General features: G+C 41.0%; 1 protein-coding gene across 5 annotated transcripts in view; it reads right to left on the bottom strand.

Moving 5' to 3' along the window:
* The window catches only part of unc13c (unc-13 homolog C (C. elegans)), a 140,649-nt gene that overhangs the window by 56,055 nt on the left and 66,441 nt on the right, over positions 1-18,153 (bottom strand). For all 5 annotated transcript variants that reach the window (XM_058089739.2, XM_058089740.2, XM_058089741.2 and 2 more), the window contains 4 exons: positions 15,057-15,213; positions 14,764-14,832; positions 7,781-7,870; positions 3,487-3,615 (listed from right to left, as the gene is read on the bottom strand). In XM_058089739.2, coding sequence (XP_057945722.2) covers positions 3,487-3,615; positions 7,781-7,870; positions 14,764-14,832; positions 15,057-15,213 — 445 coding nt within the window. The remainder of the gene's footprint in view (positions 1-3,486; positions 3,616-7,780; positions 7,871-14,763; positions 14,833-15,056; positions 15,214-18,153) is intronic.

The following is an 18,153-nucleotide window of genomic DNA, read 5'->3' as shown; positions in this document are numbered from 1 at the left end:
ATAGTCATAAAGAATTTAAAAGGCAGCCTGGGAGGATGGTCCATCCGTGGATTCTGGTCAACTGTCAAGTTGTTCTTACTTTAAAACCAATTTTCCCTAAAGAAAATAAGGTAAAGTTGGTGGTGGCCAAAGTCTGTGAACACAAATGTGAATCACTATATTAAAGTGGCATTAAAACAGTACCCCCCCCCTGTTAAATGAATTCATATATGTGTCTTGCATGATAATGCTGGAACTCTTACATTTTTTGTTTGTATTTTTTATTTTCATTTTTTTTTATTTATTTATTTTTGGTCGCCAGCCAATCACAGGGCACATATAGACAAACAACCATTCACACTCACATTCATACCTTGGAGTCGCCAATTAACCTAGCATGTTTTTGGAATGTGGGAGGAAACCGGAGTACCCAGAGAAAACCCACGCATGCACGGGGAGAACATGCAAACTCCACACAGAGATGGCCAAGGGTGGAATTGAACTCGGGTCTCCTAGCTGTGAGGTCTGCATGCTAACCACTCGAACGCCGTGCAGCCCCTCTTAAATTTAGTTTTACGTATTTGTTTTTACAGAAATGTCTGACTTTAAAGAATGACCGAATAATGACTCTAAGGCTGTGTTCAAAACCGTATACTTACCAACTACTCGTACTAACTTTTTGAGTATGCAGTGTGTCTCCATGGCAGTATGCGATTTTTGAGTATGCAAGAAGTTATGCATACTGCATTCGCCAGAAATGTTGAGTATGTATCATCGGCTTACTACTCACACTCAAATTACCCAGGATGCAACGCGATGTGACGTCAATGCAAAAAATGTTGGCTGAACACTGAGCAGCAGGATGGACCAAATGGCGGTGTCAAACAGGATATATTGCGAGTTGGTTTGCTTCTTGTTTTCAAAGTAAAAACAGTGATTTATCACTATGTTTTTTTTTTGTATGAGAAAAGTAAAGGGGGTGTTTTATTTTGTGAAAATAACCGAAATTGTGTTGCTCACTTCGGCTAGCTTAAATTTTGCCGAATTCGTCCAAACAAAATTGTAAACGATTGGTATTTGGACAAATAAATGGCACACTCGGGATCTAAACGGACACTTTCTCGACTGATTTTTAATAAAAATCTGAAAAAAATCTGAAAAAAATCTGAAAAAAATCTGAAAAAAATCTGAAAAAATCACAAAAAAAATCTGAAAAAAAATCTGGAAAAATCTGAAAAAAATCTGAAAAAATCTGAAAAAATCACAAAAAAATTCTGAAAAAATCTGAAAAAATCTGAAAAAATCTGAAAAAATCTGAAATCAGCTTTTGAAATCAAAAATTGAAATCAGCTTCAGACTGTCGATTTGGTTAGGAGTGCAATGCATTGTGGGTTATGTGGGTTATCATGTAGTACGCTGTAGTGTAAACACTTTGCATACTGTCTGATGGATTGTGTATGCAGTATGGAGTGTAGATAGTATGGACATGGAAGTATGTCGTAGTTAGTATGCGGTTTCGAACACAGCCTAAGTGTCTTTCATACTCTATCATTCTGGCTTCCAGAGACAAATCTTGAGCTGCTGCTTCAATTGTGATTGCATGAATAGCGTGATTAAATACAGCGAGATTGTGTTTTTCTGATGAACCACAGTGCCATTACAATACAAGGTCGCCCATGCATGTAATAGCCATACAAATCCAGTTAGATTGCTACAAATCGTGTTTATTTTCCTACAAGGGTTGGGTTGTGCTTCAGCCACGTCACTACGGTATTTCGATTGAACAGCCCTTTCGGCGAGGGCTGACGAGTGACTTGCAGTCCTCCACGAAGACAGGTCTCTTTGAAGAGCGATTTAGCTTCCGGTGTCGTAGTAAACAATGGTGACATCCAGATCGTTGTTGGAGCTGGAACTAATCGATGTGTTTATTGCTATGTTGATGTGCAACCAGTCATATTTCCATATGTCTTTGCTTAGATGCTTCCCAATTTGCAACATTGTTTCTTTGGGTTTTCCAGGCTTTTTCATGCTTTGGCCGAAGGGATTAAAACGGAATTTATGTCATATTAAAAAGCCGACCAATCACATCTCTGCGGTTCGCGTCGCCGTTGATGTAAAGATAGAATGTTTTTGGGACACGTCAAGCTTTGCCAGAGGGTTTGGACAGGAGGGGGAGCCTGCCTGTGAAACTTACATGGGGGCTGTGGATATAATAATGTATAATTCAGGCTTAAGTCTAGCTTTTCAAAAGCAGGGGGGAACAATGCTAACTACAAAATTTCGATTCTGATCAATAATTAAGGTCTACAGTGTACAAGAGTATCTTGCCGCAGTCATAAATACCATAATTAGTTTGAGATGAAAAAGAAAAGGACAATAAAAACAAAGTTGTTGTTTTAGGTTCCCTGTAATAGCCTGGGGTGTTTATTTACGTACCTGCAGAGAGGATCAGCTGTATATTAGATAGATAGAAGATACATTTTTGTACAGTTATCCCTCGTTTATCGTGGTGAATTGCTTGTAGACCCGACCATGATAAGTGAGTTTCCGCAAAGTAGGATTCCTTCCTTACTCTTATATCATTTCATTTACTGCAGTCGGGAGTACAACTGATTACTGAACAGAATTTCAGTATGGGGAATCACACAATGGAATGGATTGAGTAAAGACGCCCCGACCCGCTTTTAGCCTTGTTTTAGCTCAGAATGAATGTATGGATATTGACATTTAATGCATCTTTTACTCTGTTTTTATTCAACTCTATTTTTATTTCTTTTTATCTACTGTAAAACGTTTTTGAGTACTCTGAAAAGCACTATACAAATAAAATGTATTATTATTATTTATTATTAAACAATGCACAACGATCAGTGAATTCAAGAAACAATATAAGCAGTTGGTGTTTGCTAAATAAAAATAAATAATAAAAAAAAATAAAAAAAAAAAAATTAAAATTTAAAATTTAAAATTTAAAATTTAAAATTTAAAATTTAAAATTTAAAATTTAAAATTTAAAATTTAAAATTTGTAAAAGGATGAAGTCTTGAACCAGTCATGATGTGTGATACATATCACTATACTGACGGTTAATATGGTACCCATTATGTCATTGGATGGTCATATCACCTCGTACTTCGGTATGTGACAAAAAAAAAAATATATATATTTTTTAAACTATAATAGGAAAGCAGGAAGTGAACAAATGTAACAGTTACTGATTGTAAAAGTACCAGATGGAGGGGTAGGATTTAATAAGCTTTGCTTCTTCCTACTCCTTTTGGACATGTGGAACTGTGAACTGATTATGGGATGCATTCAATTGTAATCTGATGCATGTTCAAATGAAATAAAACCATTACCAACTGTTCACAAAATTACTTGGTGCGATTATGTACCATTGTGATGTTTGAAGGAGATCATTGTTGGGAGATGACTATTTGAGGAAATACATATTTTGTATGTCACAATCGACCACGCCTTTTCTTTGAAATGTAACCTACTGCTTACCTGGTCCAGCAGCTGGTTGTACAGCTCGTGACAGTTATCAAAGATGTATTTATACGTGGAGTCCAGACAGGCTTTCACACAGTCCTTCACCACCATGCTGGCTCGAGGCGGACTCTGGAGCTCTTGTACCTAACACAAACACACAAAAAACACACACACCATTAATATAAGTGAAGGCTCTCAGTCTTAGCGTAGATTGTGGAAGGACCATGACTCGGCAAGGTAATCACATCACAGAGACCTCTTCACGCTTACATCAATCAAATCACCGAAGCAGCTCTTTTACTATGTTATGCTCAACACATGCGAGCAAATACTTGGCAAAAATACTGATATAACCGGACTATCCATATATCCGATCCTGCGCCGAACTGCATTAAAAGTGGGCAATAATGCACTCGACATTGTTCTATAGTATAGAACAATGTCGAGCAGCTTAAATCAATCTTTGCTTAAGGATTTCAATACCAAAAAAGAACACGGCGAACCGCTGCTTCCTGTCAACTTTATTTTTCACACTTCCACCACCAGAGCGCAGCACACACACCGATTCCCGCACTTCCTGGTTCACAGATCATGCTCAACCCGCCCCACATAGCTGGCCAAACACATGCCACGAACGCCAGCATGTACATATGAAAAACAGTGATTATTGCAAGCGATAAAAAGATATCTGAATACAACACAATTAAATACATGTATTTGTACGCTTGTGTCTTCGTTGGAATAGGTGTGTATGCCATGTCAGTTGGTTCTTCTGTTGCAGGCATGTGTTTGGCCAGCTATGTGGGGCGGGTTGAGCATGACCTGTGAACCAGGAAGTGCGGGAATCGGTGTGTGTGCTGCGCTCTGGTGGTGGAAGTGTGAAAAATAAAGTTGACTGCAAGCAGCCGTTCGTGGTGTTCTTTTTTGGTATTGAAATCCTTAAGCAAAGATTGATTTAAGCTGCTTTTGTATCGATATAAGCAGACCAAATTGGCTGGCGGGAGATGAAAAGGGCATCGTAGTAACCATATCATAATAACCGGGTATCGTACTAACGGAACTACTTATATGATAAAAGACTAGAAATTTGCCGGGAAATGAAAATAGGATCGTAATAAGTAGTAATTCGTTATAACCGATATCGATATAACGAGACTTTACTGTATTTCCATGGAAACATATGCTATTCTTCGCCACTTAGACCCGGTGATAAAGCTTCGGTAGCTCTTAAAAAGTAGCTCATATTTGTAATTTTGTTAACAAGCTTGTCTTGTTTGCTGTCCGTGCATAGTTGCTACAAATAATTGATGTTTCCTGACTGAGGCTTTTAGTTGGGACAACATACGATTTGGGCACATTTATTGGAACACCACTGTGCCATAACAAATGTTTATTATTAAACATGAAATTTCTCTTATTTTACAGAAAATGTCCATTATTTTCGAATGCAAAACTATGCTTCTGCATGTGTCGGCAATTGCTGATCATTTTTTCACTTCCAATGTTTACCATATTTTTGACAGCCCTACTTGTTATATAATTATGATAGCTGACTGAACTTTTGAAGAAAAAACAGGCCAAGTGAGGGTTGTGCCAAAAGCAATGCAGTGCCATGTTCCATTGTGGTACTAAAGCTTATAATATCAGCTTTCATGTCGACTGTGTGGTTACATATCACTTCCTGGTGGAGAAAGCCAAGCCACTTACATCCATTATGTATACTGTAATTGACATGTGGTGTTCAAGTGTCTCTGCAGTACATCGTATAGTATATAACGGCGGCTCGTGCACAAGCAGTAAAGCTCAGCGTGGTTGTGACACCGGAGCGAAAGCTTTGGTAACCCAAAGTGACAGTTTTCATTCCTCTGCTTACAGCTGCCATCTTAGCTATGCCGGCATGCTTCAGCGTTCCAGCAGCTGAATGGACCTTTTTATATAGACGCCGAGAAGCGGGCGCAAGGAAACAAAGCAAAGCATTTTTCAATGCAGAAGCTTACTGCATAGGATGCATGGCATAGGCTTACAGTTAAGTGTCAGGTAGCAACAAAGACATTTGCTTTGAATGGACAACACTGGAATAATAATAATTGGAATAATTGGAATAATGAAAATAATGAAAATGGAAGTTCCATCCCTGTGTGTAGTTTGGAGATATCTTCTCACCATTACCTTATTGTATTACCTTATTGCTTAGTTTCAGAAGACTAATGTCATATGACGACTGGTAGATTGCGATGGACATAATGGGCACCCCTGATAAAGGATCTTAGTGTTTTTACAATGCAGAGTGCTCCTGACTAACGTTTTTGTCGTAAGTCCTTAAAAACAGCAGCATCCTCCTGTTGTACAGATAATCGTGTTCGGAAATCGTGTTCAGCAAAAGTGAGATTGAATTGATTTTTAGTGAAATGAGATGAACCCAGAATCAATGGGGTTTTATGTTTACAATGAAATGTTGGGTGGGTGAAGGGGGGTGGAGGGGGATTATGGTGCTGTGGGCGTTTCTGTAGCTTCTCGTCAAGGTTGTTTGCTAAAAGCTCGTAGGGAAGGTTACTTACAACTGAGCTCCATCATCGTTCATCACCGTCTTTATGCTTCTCCCAATTTCTCTTAAACAAATTACCATAACCCTCCCACAACCGCCCTCGATAATCAATACTCTTGTTGGAAGCTCCTTATTCTGTATACTGACTGTAAAAATGTGCATTTTTCTTTTTTTTTGTCCGTCATTGATTTGGTAATTTTCCACCTTAAATATAGGAACAGAGGCAAGATGGCACCTGTGACTTTTTCTAATCCAAACCAGTTGTCTTGAAAGCAATGGTTGCACATCATGTTAAGCCTGTGTTCTGTGGAAATGGAGGATATCTGCCAATTTTTTTTGATACGGAAGGATATCTGTGTGAAAGACGCTGTAGTCAAAACCCCAACATTGAGTAGTTTAGACTACGTCAAGACCAAACTAGGGAAATGAAAGACTAGGCTAAGAATAAGAACCAACGCAGATGGGGACAACATCAAGACCAACATAAGGGAAATGTGAGACTAGTTTAAGATCAAATGCAGCTGACACTGAGTTAAGACCAAGACTTGGGAAATGTAAGACTGATTCAAAACAAAACTGAATCAACACTAGGACTGGGACTGGCAAATGTGAGACCAAGCTAACATCAAGACCAAGATAAAAACTAAAAACAACTGTTAAAAACAACAATCCATAATTGGCTAAAAACAACCAATTACCTAAAAATGTCATCCAATACTTCTCTACAAGAGAGGAGAAATATGATCTCAGGGAAGAACTACATTTGAAACACTTATATGCTAGGACTACGTTAAAAAGCCATAGCATTTCAGTATGTGGAATCAAACTATGGAATGGATTGAGTAAGGAACTCAAACAATGCACAACGATGAGCCAATTCAAGAAACAATACAAGCAGTTGATGTTTGCTAAATACAAGGATGAAGAGTCTTGAACCAGTCATGATGTGCTATATATATCACTATATTGACACTTACTATGGTACCCATTATGTCATTGGATGGTCATATCACCTCGTACTTCGGTATGAGGTGCATTATTAAAAATAATAAAAAAAAAAAAAACCTTAAACTGTATTATGGAAAGCAGGAAGTGAACAAATGTAACAGTTACTGATTGTAAAAGTACCAGATGAAGGGGTAGGATTTAATAAGCTTTGCTTCTTCCTACTCCTTTTGGACATGTGGAACTGTGAACTGATTATGTGATGCATTCAATTGTAATCTGATGCATGTTCAAATGAAATAAAACCATTACCATTACCAAGATAGACCAAGGCCAATGCAGATCAAAACCGAGTCAAGACTAAGAACAAGGAAGTGTGAGACTGTGTCAAGACCATGACAAACCAAAACCAACTCGAGACTAAGAGTAAGGAAATGTGAGTGAGTCAATAAAAATATCATGGCAGGTCAAGACTGAGTTAAGAACAACTCAAGGGAAATTTGACACAGATTCAAAAACAAGACCAAGACCAAGAAATGTGAAAATGAGTAAAGAACAAGACCAGGTAAATATAAAAAAGAGTAAGACCAAGACGTCCGACCAAGGTAGATGAAGACCAAGTCAAGACTAAGTTGGACCAGCAACTACTTTTATGAAACATACTGTGATAAATCCTGAATCCTGTTCATATCCAAGGTGAAGAACGTGTGTCCCCATAGTTTTGGTCTTGAGAATAGTCCCTTCAGCCTTTGCTGAGACAGAGACGAAACCAAAGACTATAGACCCAAGTCAATACTGTACTAGACATCTGCAGTATACCTTCATCCTGAAGAAGGTGATGCTAGTCAGAAGATCCACGGTGGATTTCAGGTCTTGAAGACGTTCTTGGTTTCCAGCAGGGAAATTATCCTGGAGAAGGGGTAAAAAAAAAACAAAAAAATTTAGTTCACATTAAAATGGCTTACAGATGAATGGGCGGCAATCATAATAAAATAAATAATATAACCGTTTAGTGGACCAGAGATGTCTCCTATGATGGAAGCTTCTATTTCAGCGCCATGAAGCCATCAGGCGGTGCAAAGGTGCGTGACGGGGAGCATTTAAAGACCCAACAGCATTCTTAGGACTATTGCATTATTCTCCCCTCCCTCTCTTGGGTGAGAGGCGGGGTACACCCTGGACTGGTCGCCAGCCAATCACAGGGCACATATAGACAAACAACCATTCACACTCACATTCATACACATTAATTCAGTCGCCAATTAACCTGATGGACCTGGTGGAATTGAGCCCGGGTCTCCTAACTATGTGGCCTGTGTGCTAACCACTATTGTTATATTTTAGGTAAAACAAGATATTCACACACATAAGCTTTGACTATGGAAAAGAGTGACATTTTACATTGTGGACCAAAACATTGATTGTGGTTGATTAATCGAAACAACAATCTTCAGATTAATCTACAAAAAAAATAATCTGTGATTGCAGGCCTAGTTCTAACTGACAATTTGGAGTCGCCAATTAACCTAGCATGTTTTTGGAATGTCAGAGGAAGCCGGAGTACCCGGGGAAAACTCACGCATGCACGGGGAGAACATGCAAACTCCACACAGAGATGGCAGAGGTTGGAATTGAACTTGAGTCTCCTAGCTGTGAGCCCTGCGCGCTAACCACTCAGTCCACCGTGCAGCCCCAATTCATCATGTTGTACTTCTTTAGCTAGCATCCATGGGGTACACCCTGGACTGGTGGCCAGCCAATCACAGGGCACATATAGACAAACAACCATTCACACTCACATTGAACACACTCACACTCACCGTGCAGCCCCTATTATACTTTAGGCAAAAAAAGATATTCACACACATAAACTTTGACTATGGAAAAGAGTGACATTTTACGTTGTGGACCAAAACATTGATTGTGATTGATTAATCGAAACAACAATCTTCAGATTAATCTGTCGTTGCAGCCCTAGTTTTGACTGGAGGATTTGGAGTCGCCAATTAACCTAGCATGTTTTTGGAATGTGGGAGGAAACGGGAGTGCCCGCAGAACATACAAACGCCACACACAGATGGCCTAGGGTGGAATTGAACTCGGGTCTCCTAGCTGTGTGGCCTGCGCGCTAACCACTCCACCACCATGCAGCCAACACTGGTTCTTATTTAGCTAAAATATTAGCAGCCCGAGTGACATGCAATAACACTTGTAATAAGTATTATCAGGTTAAACTATTGCTGTGCTCTTACAGCAGCAGTGCTTTCATTCAAGGCTTTACAGCATGAAGCATGAGTGCTATCCATCACTGTGCTTCCTCTACCTGCTGACACTAATATTCCCCTGACAATAACTGCACATCCACGCAGCCTTCAGACCACAATACAAGTCATCAGTCCTTTGGAAGAATGGGCATGAGATTCAACAGTGCAGCCTTGAATGTTGGCATCTGGTGTACACACACATATATATATATATATATTTCTCATTATAACCATACAGAGACAACAACACATGCATTTGTAGTCAGTGGTTCTACAACAGCCTCACAAACATGACAACTCTTGTTGTAATGTACAGGATCGTTGTGTTTTTTTTTACAGTGAGTCCTTAAAAACAGCAGAAAACTCCTGTGATAAAAATTATTTTTGATTTATTGCTTCTGGTTTTTAACCATTTCACTTTTAAGGGATAACTCCCACGGGTGTTTGTTGAACAAGCATGGCTTTATATCAAGTGTCCAAAGCGGGGCAACGACAAGCAGGATCCCTCCCAGGCTGTGCTGAGAACATTTGAAACATTGGACCCCAGCAAAAGTCCCAAGGGGGGACCGACAAAGAGGCGGATACATAAGGTGACACCGTGTATCAAGATGAAAAAGGGAGGAAAAAGGCAAGCAATGTTGATTTCAAGGCCTCTTGCTTTTATAAAAGCAAAAGTCAGTCTCTCTCGGAATGTCATTAGAGGGGGAAATCCACAGGGTGAAAGCCAGATCGGACTCTTATTGCTTTCCAATCGTGGCCCAGCCGTCTGTGTTGGGCTGACAGAATGAAAGAGCCAATGAATAGTGCATGTGTGCATGTGTGTGATAGCAACGCTGCAGGGTGGTGCTGGCAGGTGATATTCTGTGATTTCTCTACGTGTGAGCATCACTGTCAAGGAGCCATGGAAAAATAAAAGAACCAATGGTTCTCGTTTCCAATCTGTTCCTCTGGCCAATACTTTCTACTCTCATTTTTTTTTAAACCCTTGTTCTCTCATTTGTGGCATCCATCCTCCTGTTTGTTGACTCTCCTGGCAAACAGGGGATTTTTCTAGTATTTTTGTAGTATTTACTGAAAAACTTGTTATATAGAGGATCTTTGACTAGCATGTTTGCAGTAGGTCCCTAAAAACAGCAGAGCTCTCATGCCATATTAGGTAAAAGTAGGTGAAAACAGAAGAATATTACCGTCATATAGAGGATCTTTGACGCCATTACATTCCAGTGGATTCCAATAGGTGGATTGTTTGCGACATTTGGTTCCACTTGGTGGACACTTTGCGCTGATTTTAAACATTTTGAAATTTTCTTGCTTCCAAACTAAATTTTTGCCCCTTTTTTAGGGGCCACCACGAGCCAGTTGGGAGGCAGTTTGAGCCACTGCACGCCACTAGGCACCTTATTGGCGACACTAGGCGCCACAGCAAATTGCATTGCCGTGAACTGGCACCAACTGGTGCCGGCCCAGTGGACTCTTAGTATGATGCTAGGAGTCAACTGGGCCGGCATCAGTTGGTGCCAAAGATTATGTGATTGGCACGTAGTGGCTCGCTGTGGCGCCGAATAACGGCAACATGGCAACATGCCGAGCAAACATAATTCGGCGGCAATCACACAATCTTTGGCGCAAACTGGCACCAACTGGCGCCGGTCCAGTACACTCTTAGCATGACTAGCAATGTTGCAGTAGGTTGCAGAGGTCTCCAGTCATAGAACGTTTTTGTAGTCGGTCCTCAAAAACAGCAGAACACTCCTGTTACATGCTATGGAGGATCTTTGCTAAGTGTTTTTGCAGTAGGGACTTAAAAAGGTAGGACACTCCTATCATATGAAGATTAATTGACTGACATTTTTGTTGTAGGTCGTCAAAAACTGCAGAGCTCTTTTGTCATATCAAGGGGGATCAAGTTCAGCAGAATAGTCCTGTCATATAAAGGATCTTTGACTAGCATTGTTGCAAGAGGTGCTAAAAACAGCAGAGCACTCTTTGTCATAGAGGATCTTTGACTACAATTTTAAAGCAGCAGTGAGCTCTTATCATATAAAGGATCTACGACTAACAGGTTTGCATTAAATCCTAAAGAACAGCAGACTGACCATCAGATCTTTAGGAATGTGTTCTAATTCATCATTTCCAACCATGATGCGGCGGTACACTCAAAAGCAGCATCAGCTGTTGTCAAGCACGCCCTCACTAACAAACTGACATGTTGCCTTTCTTCAAACGTGTGAGGGTCAGCCTCGGTTCACTGCGTGGCGCCACCAGCTGGCTGGAGTCTGTATCTGACGGAATGGTGCTCAGGTGAGCACACAGAGAGAAAAAAAAAAAAGAGCGAGGGGGGTTAAAGTGCATGATGTACCTGCATGTGGGCGCATGTGTATGGATGTAAATGTGTGTGTGTGTCTAACAGGATTAGCGCTCATAGGATTGTTCTGGAAGCTTATGTACTAAAAGTCAGGAATTCAATCTGCCTGAGTAGAATAACGCTGCACCTTTCATGGCCCGGCAAGCCTGTGTTTTTATTCTGGCATGTTTCACTTTTAAATTGTTAGTTTTTTTTTTTAATGACATAAGAACATTAAAATGGGCGGCACGGCGGACGAGTGGATAGCGCGCAGAACTCACAGCTAGGAGACCAGGGTTCAATTCCACCCTCGGGCATCTCTGTGTGGAGTTTGCATGTTCTCCCCGTGCATGCGTGGGTTTTCTCCGGGTACTCCGGTTTCCTCCCACATTCCAAAAACATGCTAGGTTAATTGGCGACTCCAAATTGTCCATAGGTATGAATGTGAGTGTGAATGGTTGTTTGTCTATATGTGCCCTGTGATTGGCTGGCGACCAGTCCAGGGTGTACCCCGCCTCTCGCCCCTAAGACAGCTGGGATAGGCTCCAGTACCCCCACTTTTGACTGGAACTATAGTGGCCAATTTGGATAAAATGTTTCAAGGACAAAGCTTTGACCATGACCGTAGCTACTATTATCATCTTGGATGGGGGTATGACAAAAAACTGTATATTTTCTTGAAGTTTAACTCGTAATAACAAACATGGCAGTGCCCAGTTGTCTAGATAGCATTTCTGTTTTGGAGAAGATTTGTTGAACATTATGACCAGCAAAGAGGTGATCCAGACCATGACATCAATTTGACCTTTGTCCTCAGCTTCACTAACCATCTAGGTTGAGATATTACTCAAAAAATTGATTGTGTTCTTGCTCTGACACAGACAAATAATCCTTGAAAGTTTGAAGGAGATTTGTTGGAGAGTGTTGCTGCCAAGAAACCTCTACTAGAAGACTGGGCCAAGTCCTAATTGCGGTGCCATCACTATATTGTACATTACTGTAGTTTACTGCACAAATAGATCACATCATCACGTAGGAACAACGCCACGGGTGTAAATAACGCACCTCCGCATAAAAAAAAAGAAAACGACACTGTGCTTCCCTGCCTGCCTGCCTGCCTTGCCTGCCTGCGCTTGTCATCAAACACACCATGGTGTGTGTCTAACAGGTCAACTGGAAAATCCTCCATGTACAGTAGAACATCTGTGCCACAGGAGCAAATGTTGGAAAGTTACCAAACTACTGACCATGAAGAGTCAACATCCATCGCTTAAACAAACAGACACATGATGCTGGAGAAGCGACACGTCCACTTGTCATTTTTAGAGTAGATTTTTTTAAATATGTTGGTACGTGGATGGGCTGCACAGTGGAGGAGTGGTTAGCGCACAGGGCTCACAGCTAGGAGACTCAAGTTCAATTCCAACCTCTGCCATCTCTGTGTGGAGTTTGCATGGGACTCCGGTTTCCTCCCACATTCCAAAAACATGCAAGGTTAATTGGCGACTCCAAATTGTCAGTTAGAACTAGGGCTGCAACGACAGATTTTTTTTTTTTTTGTAGATTAATCTGAAGATTGTTGTTTTGATTAATCAACCACAATCAATGTTTTGGTCCACAACGTAAAATGTCACTCTTTTCCATAGTCAAAGTTTATGTGTGAATATCCTTTTTTGCCTAAAATATAATAGGGGTTGCACGGTGGACCGAGTGGTTAGCGTGCAGGGCTCACAGCTATGACACTCGAGTTCAATCCCACCCTCGGCCATCTCTGTGTGGAGTTTGCATGTTCTCCCCGTGCATGCGTGGGTTTTCTCCGGGTACTCCGGCTTCCTCCCACACTCCAAAAACATGCTAGGTTAATTGGCAACTCCAAATTGTCAGTTAGAACTAGGGCTGCAACAACAGATTATTTTTTTAGTAGATTAATTTGAAGATTGTTGTTACGATTAATCAACCACAATCAATGTTTTGGTCCACAACGTAAAATGTCACTGTTTTCCATAATCAAAGTATATGTGTGTGAATATACTTTTTTGCCTGAAATATAATAGGGGCTGCACGGTGGGCCGAGTGGTTAGCGCGCAGGGCTCACAGCTAGGGCACTCAAGTTCAATTCCAACCTCTGTCATCTCTGTGTGGAGTTTGCATGTTCTCCTCGTGCATGTGTGGGTTTTCTCCGGGTACTCCGGTTTCCTCCCACATTCCAAAAACATGCTAGGTTAATTGGCGACTCCAAATTGTCAGTTAGAACTAGGGCTGCCACGACAGATTATTTTTTTTTGCAGATTAATCTGAAGATTGTTGTTTCGATTAATCAACCACAATCAATGTTTTGGTCCACAACGTAAAACGTCACTCTTTTCCGTAGTCAAAGTTTATGTGTGTGAATATTTTTTTTTGCCTAAAATATAAAGATAATAGGGGCTGCACGGTGTTCGAGTGGTTAGCATGCAGGCCACACAGCTAGGAGACCCAAGTTCAATTCCACCCTCGCCCATCATGTTAATTAGCGATTGAATGTGTATGAATGTGAGTGTGAATGGTTGTTTGTCTATATGTGCCCTGTGATTGGCTGGCGACCAGTCCAGGGTGTACCCCGCATCTCGCCTGAAGACAGCTGGGATAGGCTCCAGCATCCTCTGAGACCTTTGTAAGTATAAGCGGTAGAAAATGAATGAATGAATGGTACTTAGATACCTAGATCCATATTTAAGAGTAGTCAGTGTATAGTGTATAGCAGTGTCAGTTTCCCAAGGGAGGGAATGGAACCACGGTTCTCCACAGTGGTAACAGCACTCATGCAGGCCCAGACCATGACGCTTACCACCATGCTTGACTGTAAGTAAGACAATCCTCCTCTTATTCACTTGTGTTGCCAGCTATTTCGACATTATGTGTCTGTGTTGACTCATTCTCAGTGAATATTAAAACTAAAATGCATAATCAGGCACTGACTACTCTGAAGTATATCAAAGTTTCATTCCTATAGTACTGTACCTAAAGAAGCTGTCATAAAATGATGACTGAAATGTAGGGGGGGGGGGGGGGTCATTGTAAGGTGACCTCAGTTCCATGTCATTAGACACACAGCATGGTTGACATTTATAGAACCTTCCTGATGGTTCACCTTTCACAGCTGATATGAGCAGTCAACGTTCCAAATATACTTTGTGGAAAATATTAACACTTACGCGATACTTGGAGAGGTCGATCCTCAGCGAGTTGTGCAGCTGGTCTAGTAATTTGACAAATTTTTCTCTCTATTGGGATAAGAAATATAAATAATACACAGTTTTAGTCACTGTAATGATAACATTATATAACATGGTAACATTATTTCATATGCTCCAGACTGAATTATACGATACTGATATGGAAACAGGAGTTCAGAACATTCAGATTCTTGATTGCAGGATTAATTCCTATGAAATAACACAATACCATACAGTATGTGACAAATCATGTTAAAGCTGAATACACTGACCCCAAAGTTCGAAGCAGCAAATCGGTCTGAAGCGGAGGCGGTGGTTGTGGTGGTGGTTGTGGTGTGGGCGAAATAGGCGTTGATGTTGGCTAGCAGGTTACTCATCACTGCCGGCACACCGGGACACATGTATTTTCCGGACAAACAGGAGAAATGCCTGCAGTGGGAAATAAGCTGTAATTATCAACTTGTACTCCTGCGTCTTATTATGTACATGGCGTAACATTCAAGTGTGGAAAGATGGCTGGCGTATGCATACATGAATCAATACGTCCTTAAGTAATCGCCACATTACTGATGGTCCAAGCAATCTCCTTTGATGGAAGAGTTCATATTAGAAGACAAGGAGATAGTGGATGAATTATACATGGATATATATATATATATATATATTGTATATTCTGAGCCATTTCATTAAAGATACAAGATGGATCAAGTTGTAAATCAAAGGTTGCCTACAGCCACAGCTGTTAATGCTGTTAATGGTTTGTTACCTGTTTCTGACTTGAGAAAATTCAACCCATTCTCACGAAAAGATGCAGATATCAAAGTTTAATAAAAATATATGTAGGATGGTTACATCAAGGGCCAGGAAAGCCTTCTCTGCTGGCCTAAACCCAATCAGGAGCGTTGACCTTCAATACATTTACAACCTAAATTGTCACAATCTGCATCGCCTCCGGTGTGACAGTTTTGTTTATCACGTTGTTTGCCTTAGTTCCGGTTTTCATGCTCTTATTTTGTAGTTCTTCCTGTGTTCGTCTGTCCTGTGTTTCGTCACTTTTACACTTTTCTACGCGCACCTGTTTTCCAATTTGTTTCTTGTATTTAGTTTAGCCAGGTGCGTCTAGTTTTTGTTGGTGCATTGTTTGCTCTTAGCTACGTGTCGTTTGCCAGTGCTGCATTCGCCGAATTTCTAAAATAAAGGCTAAGCTTTTTCCTGCACCATTTGCGTCATCTCTGCATCCTGGGGTCGCATCGCAACACCTGCATGACGAACCGTGACACTAAATTCTAGTATCTGTTCCATGAAATTGTGTAGATTTTGCCCAGTACGGTGGACGAGTGGTTAGCGCGTAGGCCTTACAGCTAAGAGACGAGAGTTCAATTCTACCTCCTGCGTGCATCGGTTTTCTCCGGGTACTGGGTTAATCGGCGACTCCTAATTGTCCATAGGTATGAATGTGAGTGTGAATGGTTGTTTGTCTATATGTGCCCTGTGATTGGCTGGCCACCAGTCCAGGGTGTACCCCGCCTCTCGCCCGGAGACAGCTGGGATAGGCTCCAGCACCCCTGTGACCCTCCTGAGGATAAGTGTTAGAAAATGAACTACTTCCAGTAGTATGAGTATACAGTATGTATATTTTTTTTGTCCAATCATATTTCAGAATGTGTTGCCTTGTCAACATAATATGCCTAGGGCCTTCAGAATCAGTAGTTCTGGCCTATGCTACTTACCATTTATTTGTAATGAGGCTGTTTTTTAATCAGGTTTCAGGCCTCACAGGGCCAGCTAGCTGGCGTATTGATATTGTATATACGTATCAAAAAGAAATATTAGACTCTTCTTTCATCACAGAAAAAAAGTTTGTTTCTACCTTTTGGTAATCAGCAGTAGAACATAGCAAAATATCAGTTCTCGACAAAAAAAAAAGGCATTTTCCCGAAAAACAAGCATGACTTTCACTTTGACACATATTTATCCGTATACAGTATATTTAGCCTAAACAGTCATGCCACAACATAACACAAAAAGTATAAACACCATGGACTATTTACAATTTTCACATTTTCAACTGAACTGTGTATGTGCATGCGTTAAAACTTCCCTTCAATGTGCACAACACGGCGAGATGCCTTTTCACTTCCTGGTTGCTAGGTAGCGTCTATTTCAATGGGAGAGATGCAGGCCTGGTTCTTATAAAATTCACCTCTGCCACCTGTGGTCGTTTTTTCGGCTTAAAACTGCATCTAACATGCTCTCTTCAATTGTAGAGTTACATCAAACGTAACGGACGTATGAATATTTTCGGGTTGAAAATGCTGTTTAAGAATACTTAGAATGCCGTAAGAATAGTCTGAAAAGTCTGCAGTATGAATGTGAAGAAACTAGCCTCCCAGGCACGTGCACTAATCCTCCCGGTACAGGTTCCGCACTCATCCGGAGGCATGCTTAATTACGCTGCTTTTAGCCTCCAGAATTATGAAGGAGCACTTGCAGCACGGCCGAGCAAGAAGATTGATGCAAACTGAGTGACGAGGACATCTGGTAAAGTCCTATGCTTCTTTGAGAGCTTAATCCCATGAGCCAATTGGTCCTCTTAGTGCTGTACCACCTTGCTTGGAGGCAGCGGAGGCTGAAGAGGAATAGAGTTATTTGGACAGGTGGTTTCTATTAGGACGCTTGCACACTTGTCATGTTTGGTTCGGGTGAATGGAATTGCTCTGCTTCTACGGTATGTGATCATCAAAAACCCTGGTGTGCACCAAGAAAGTGGACAAAGACCACGTGAGAGCGATTTGAAGTGAAATTTGGCGCTGTTGCGTTTACATCATTTCAAATGTGAACCAGATTTTCATTCATTCATTTTCTCCCGCTTTCCTCACGAGGGTCACGGGGGTGCTGGAGCCTATCCCAGGTACTCCTTGGACTGGTCGCCAGCCAATCACAGGGCACATATAGACAAACAACCATTCACACTCACATTCATACCTATGGACAATTTGGAGTCGCCAATTAACCTAGCATGTTTTTGGAATGTTGGAGGAAACCGGAGTACCCGGAGAAAACCCACGCATGCACGGGGAGAACATGCAAACTCCACACAGAGATGGCCAAGGGTGGAATTGAACCCTGGTCTCCTAGCTGTGAGGCCTGCGCGCTAACCACTAGACCGCCGTGCCGCCCTGTGAACCAGATTTTAAATAACAAAAATAATATTAACTATTAATAGTAATACTATAACTATTAATCCGGTCCAGTGTTTGTGATTAACTACATGTAGTAAAAAGAAATAGCACATCTCTCTATAGAACACAGACACACCCAATCTTCATTTGGATCACCACCTAATTGCACAACTTCTTGTTGCCATTG

The sequence above is a fragment of the Doryrhamphus excisus genome, linkage group LG13, assembly GCF_037039965.1.
Source record: "Doryrhamphus excisus strain RoL-2023G ecotype Guam linkage group LG13, RoL_Dexc_Guam_v1.1, whole genome shotgun sequence".
NCBI classification, from domain to species: Eukaryota; Metazoa; Chordata; class Actinopteri; order Syngnathiformes; family Syngnathidae; genus Doryrhamphus; species Doryrhamphus excisus.
This window is presented reverse-complemented; position numbering and strand designations above follow the sequence as displayed.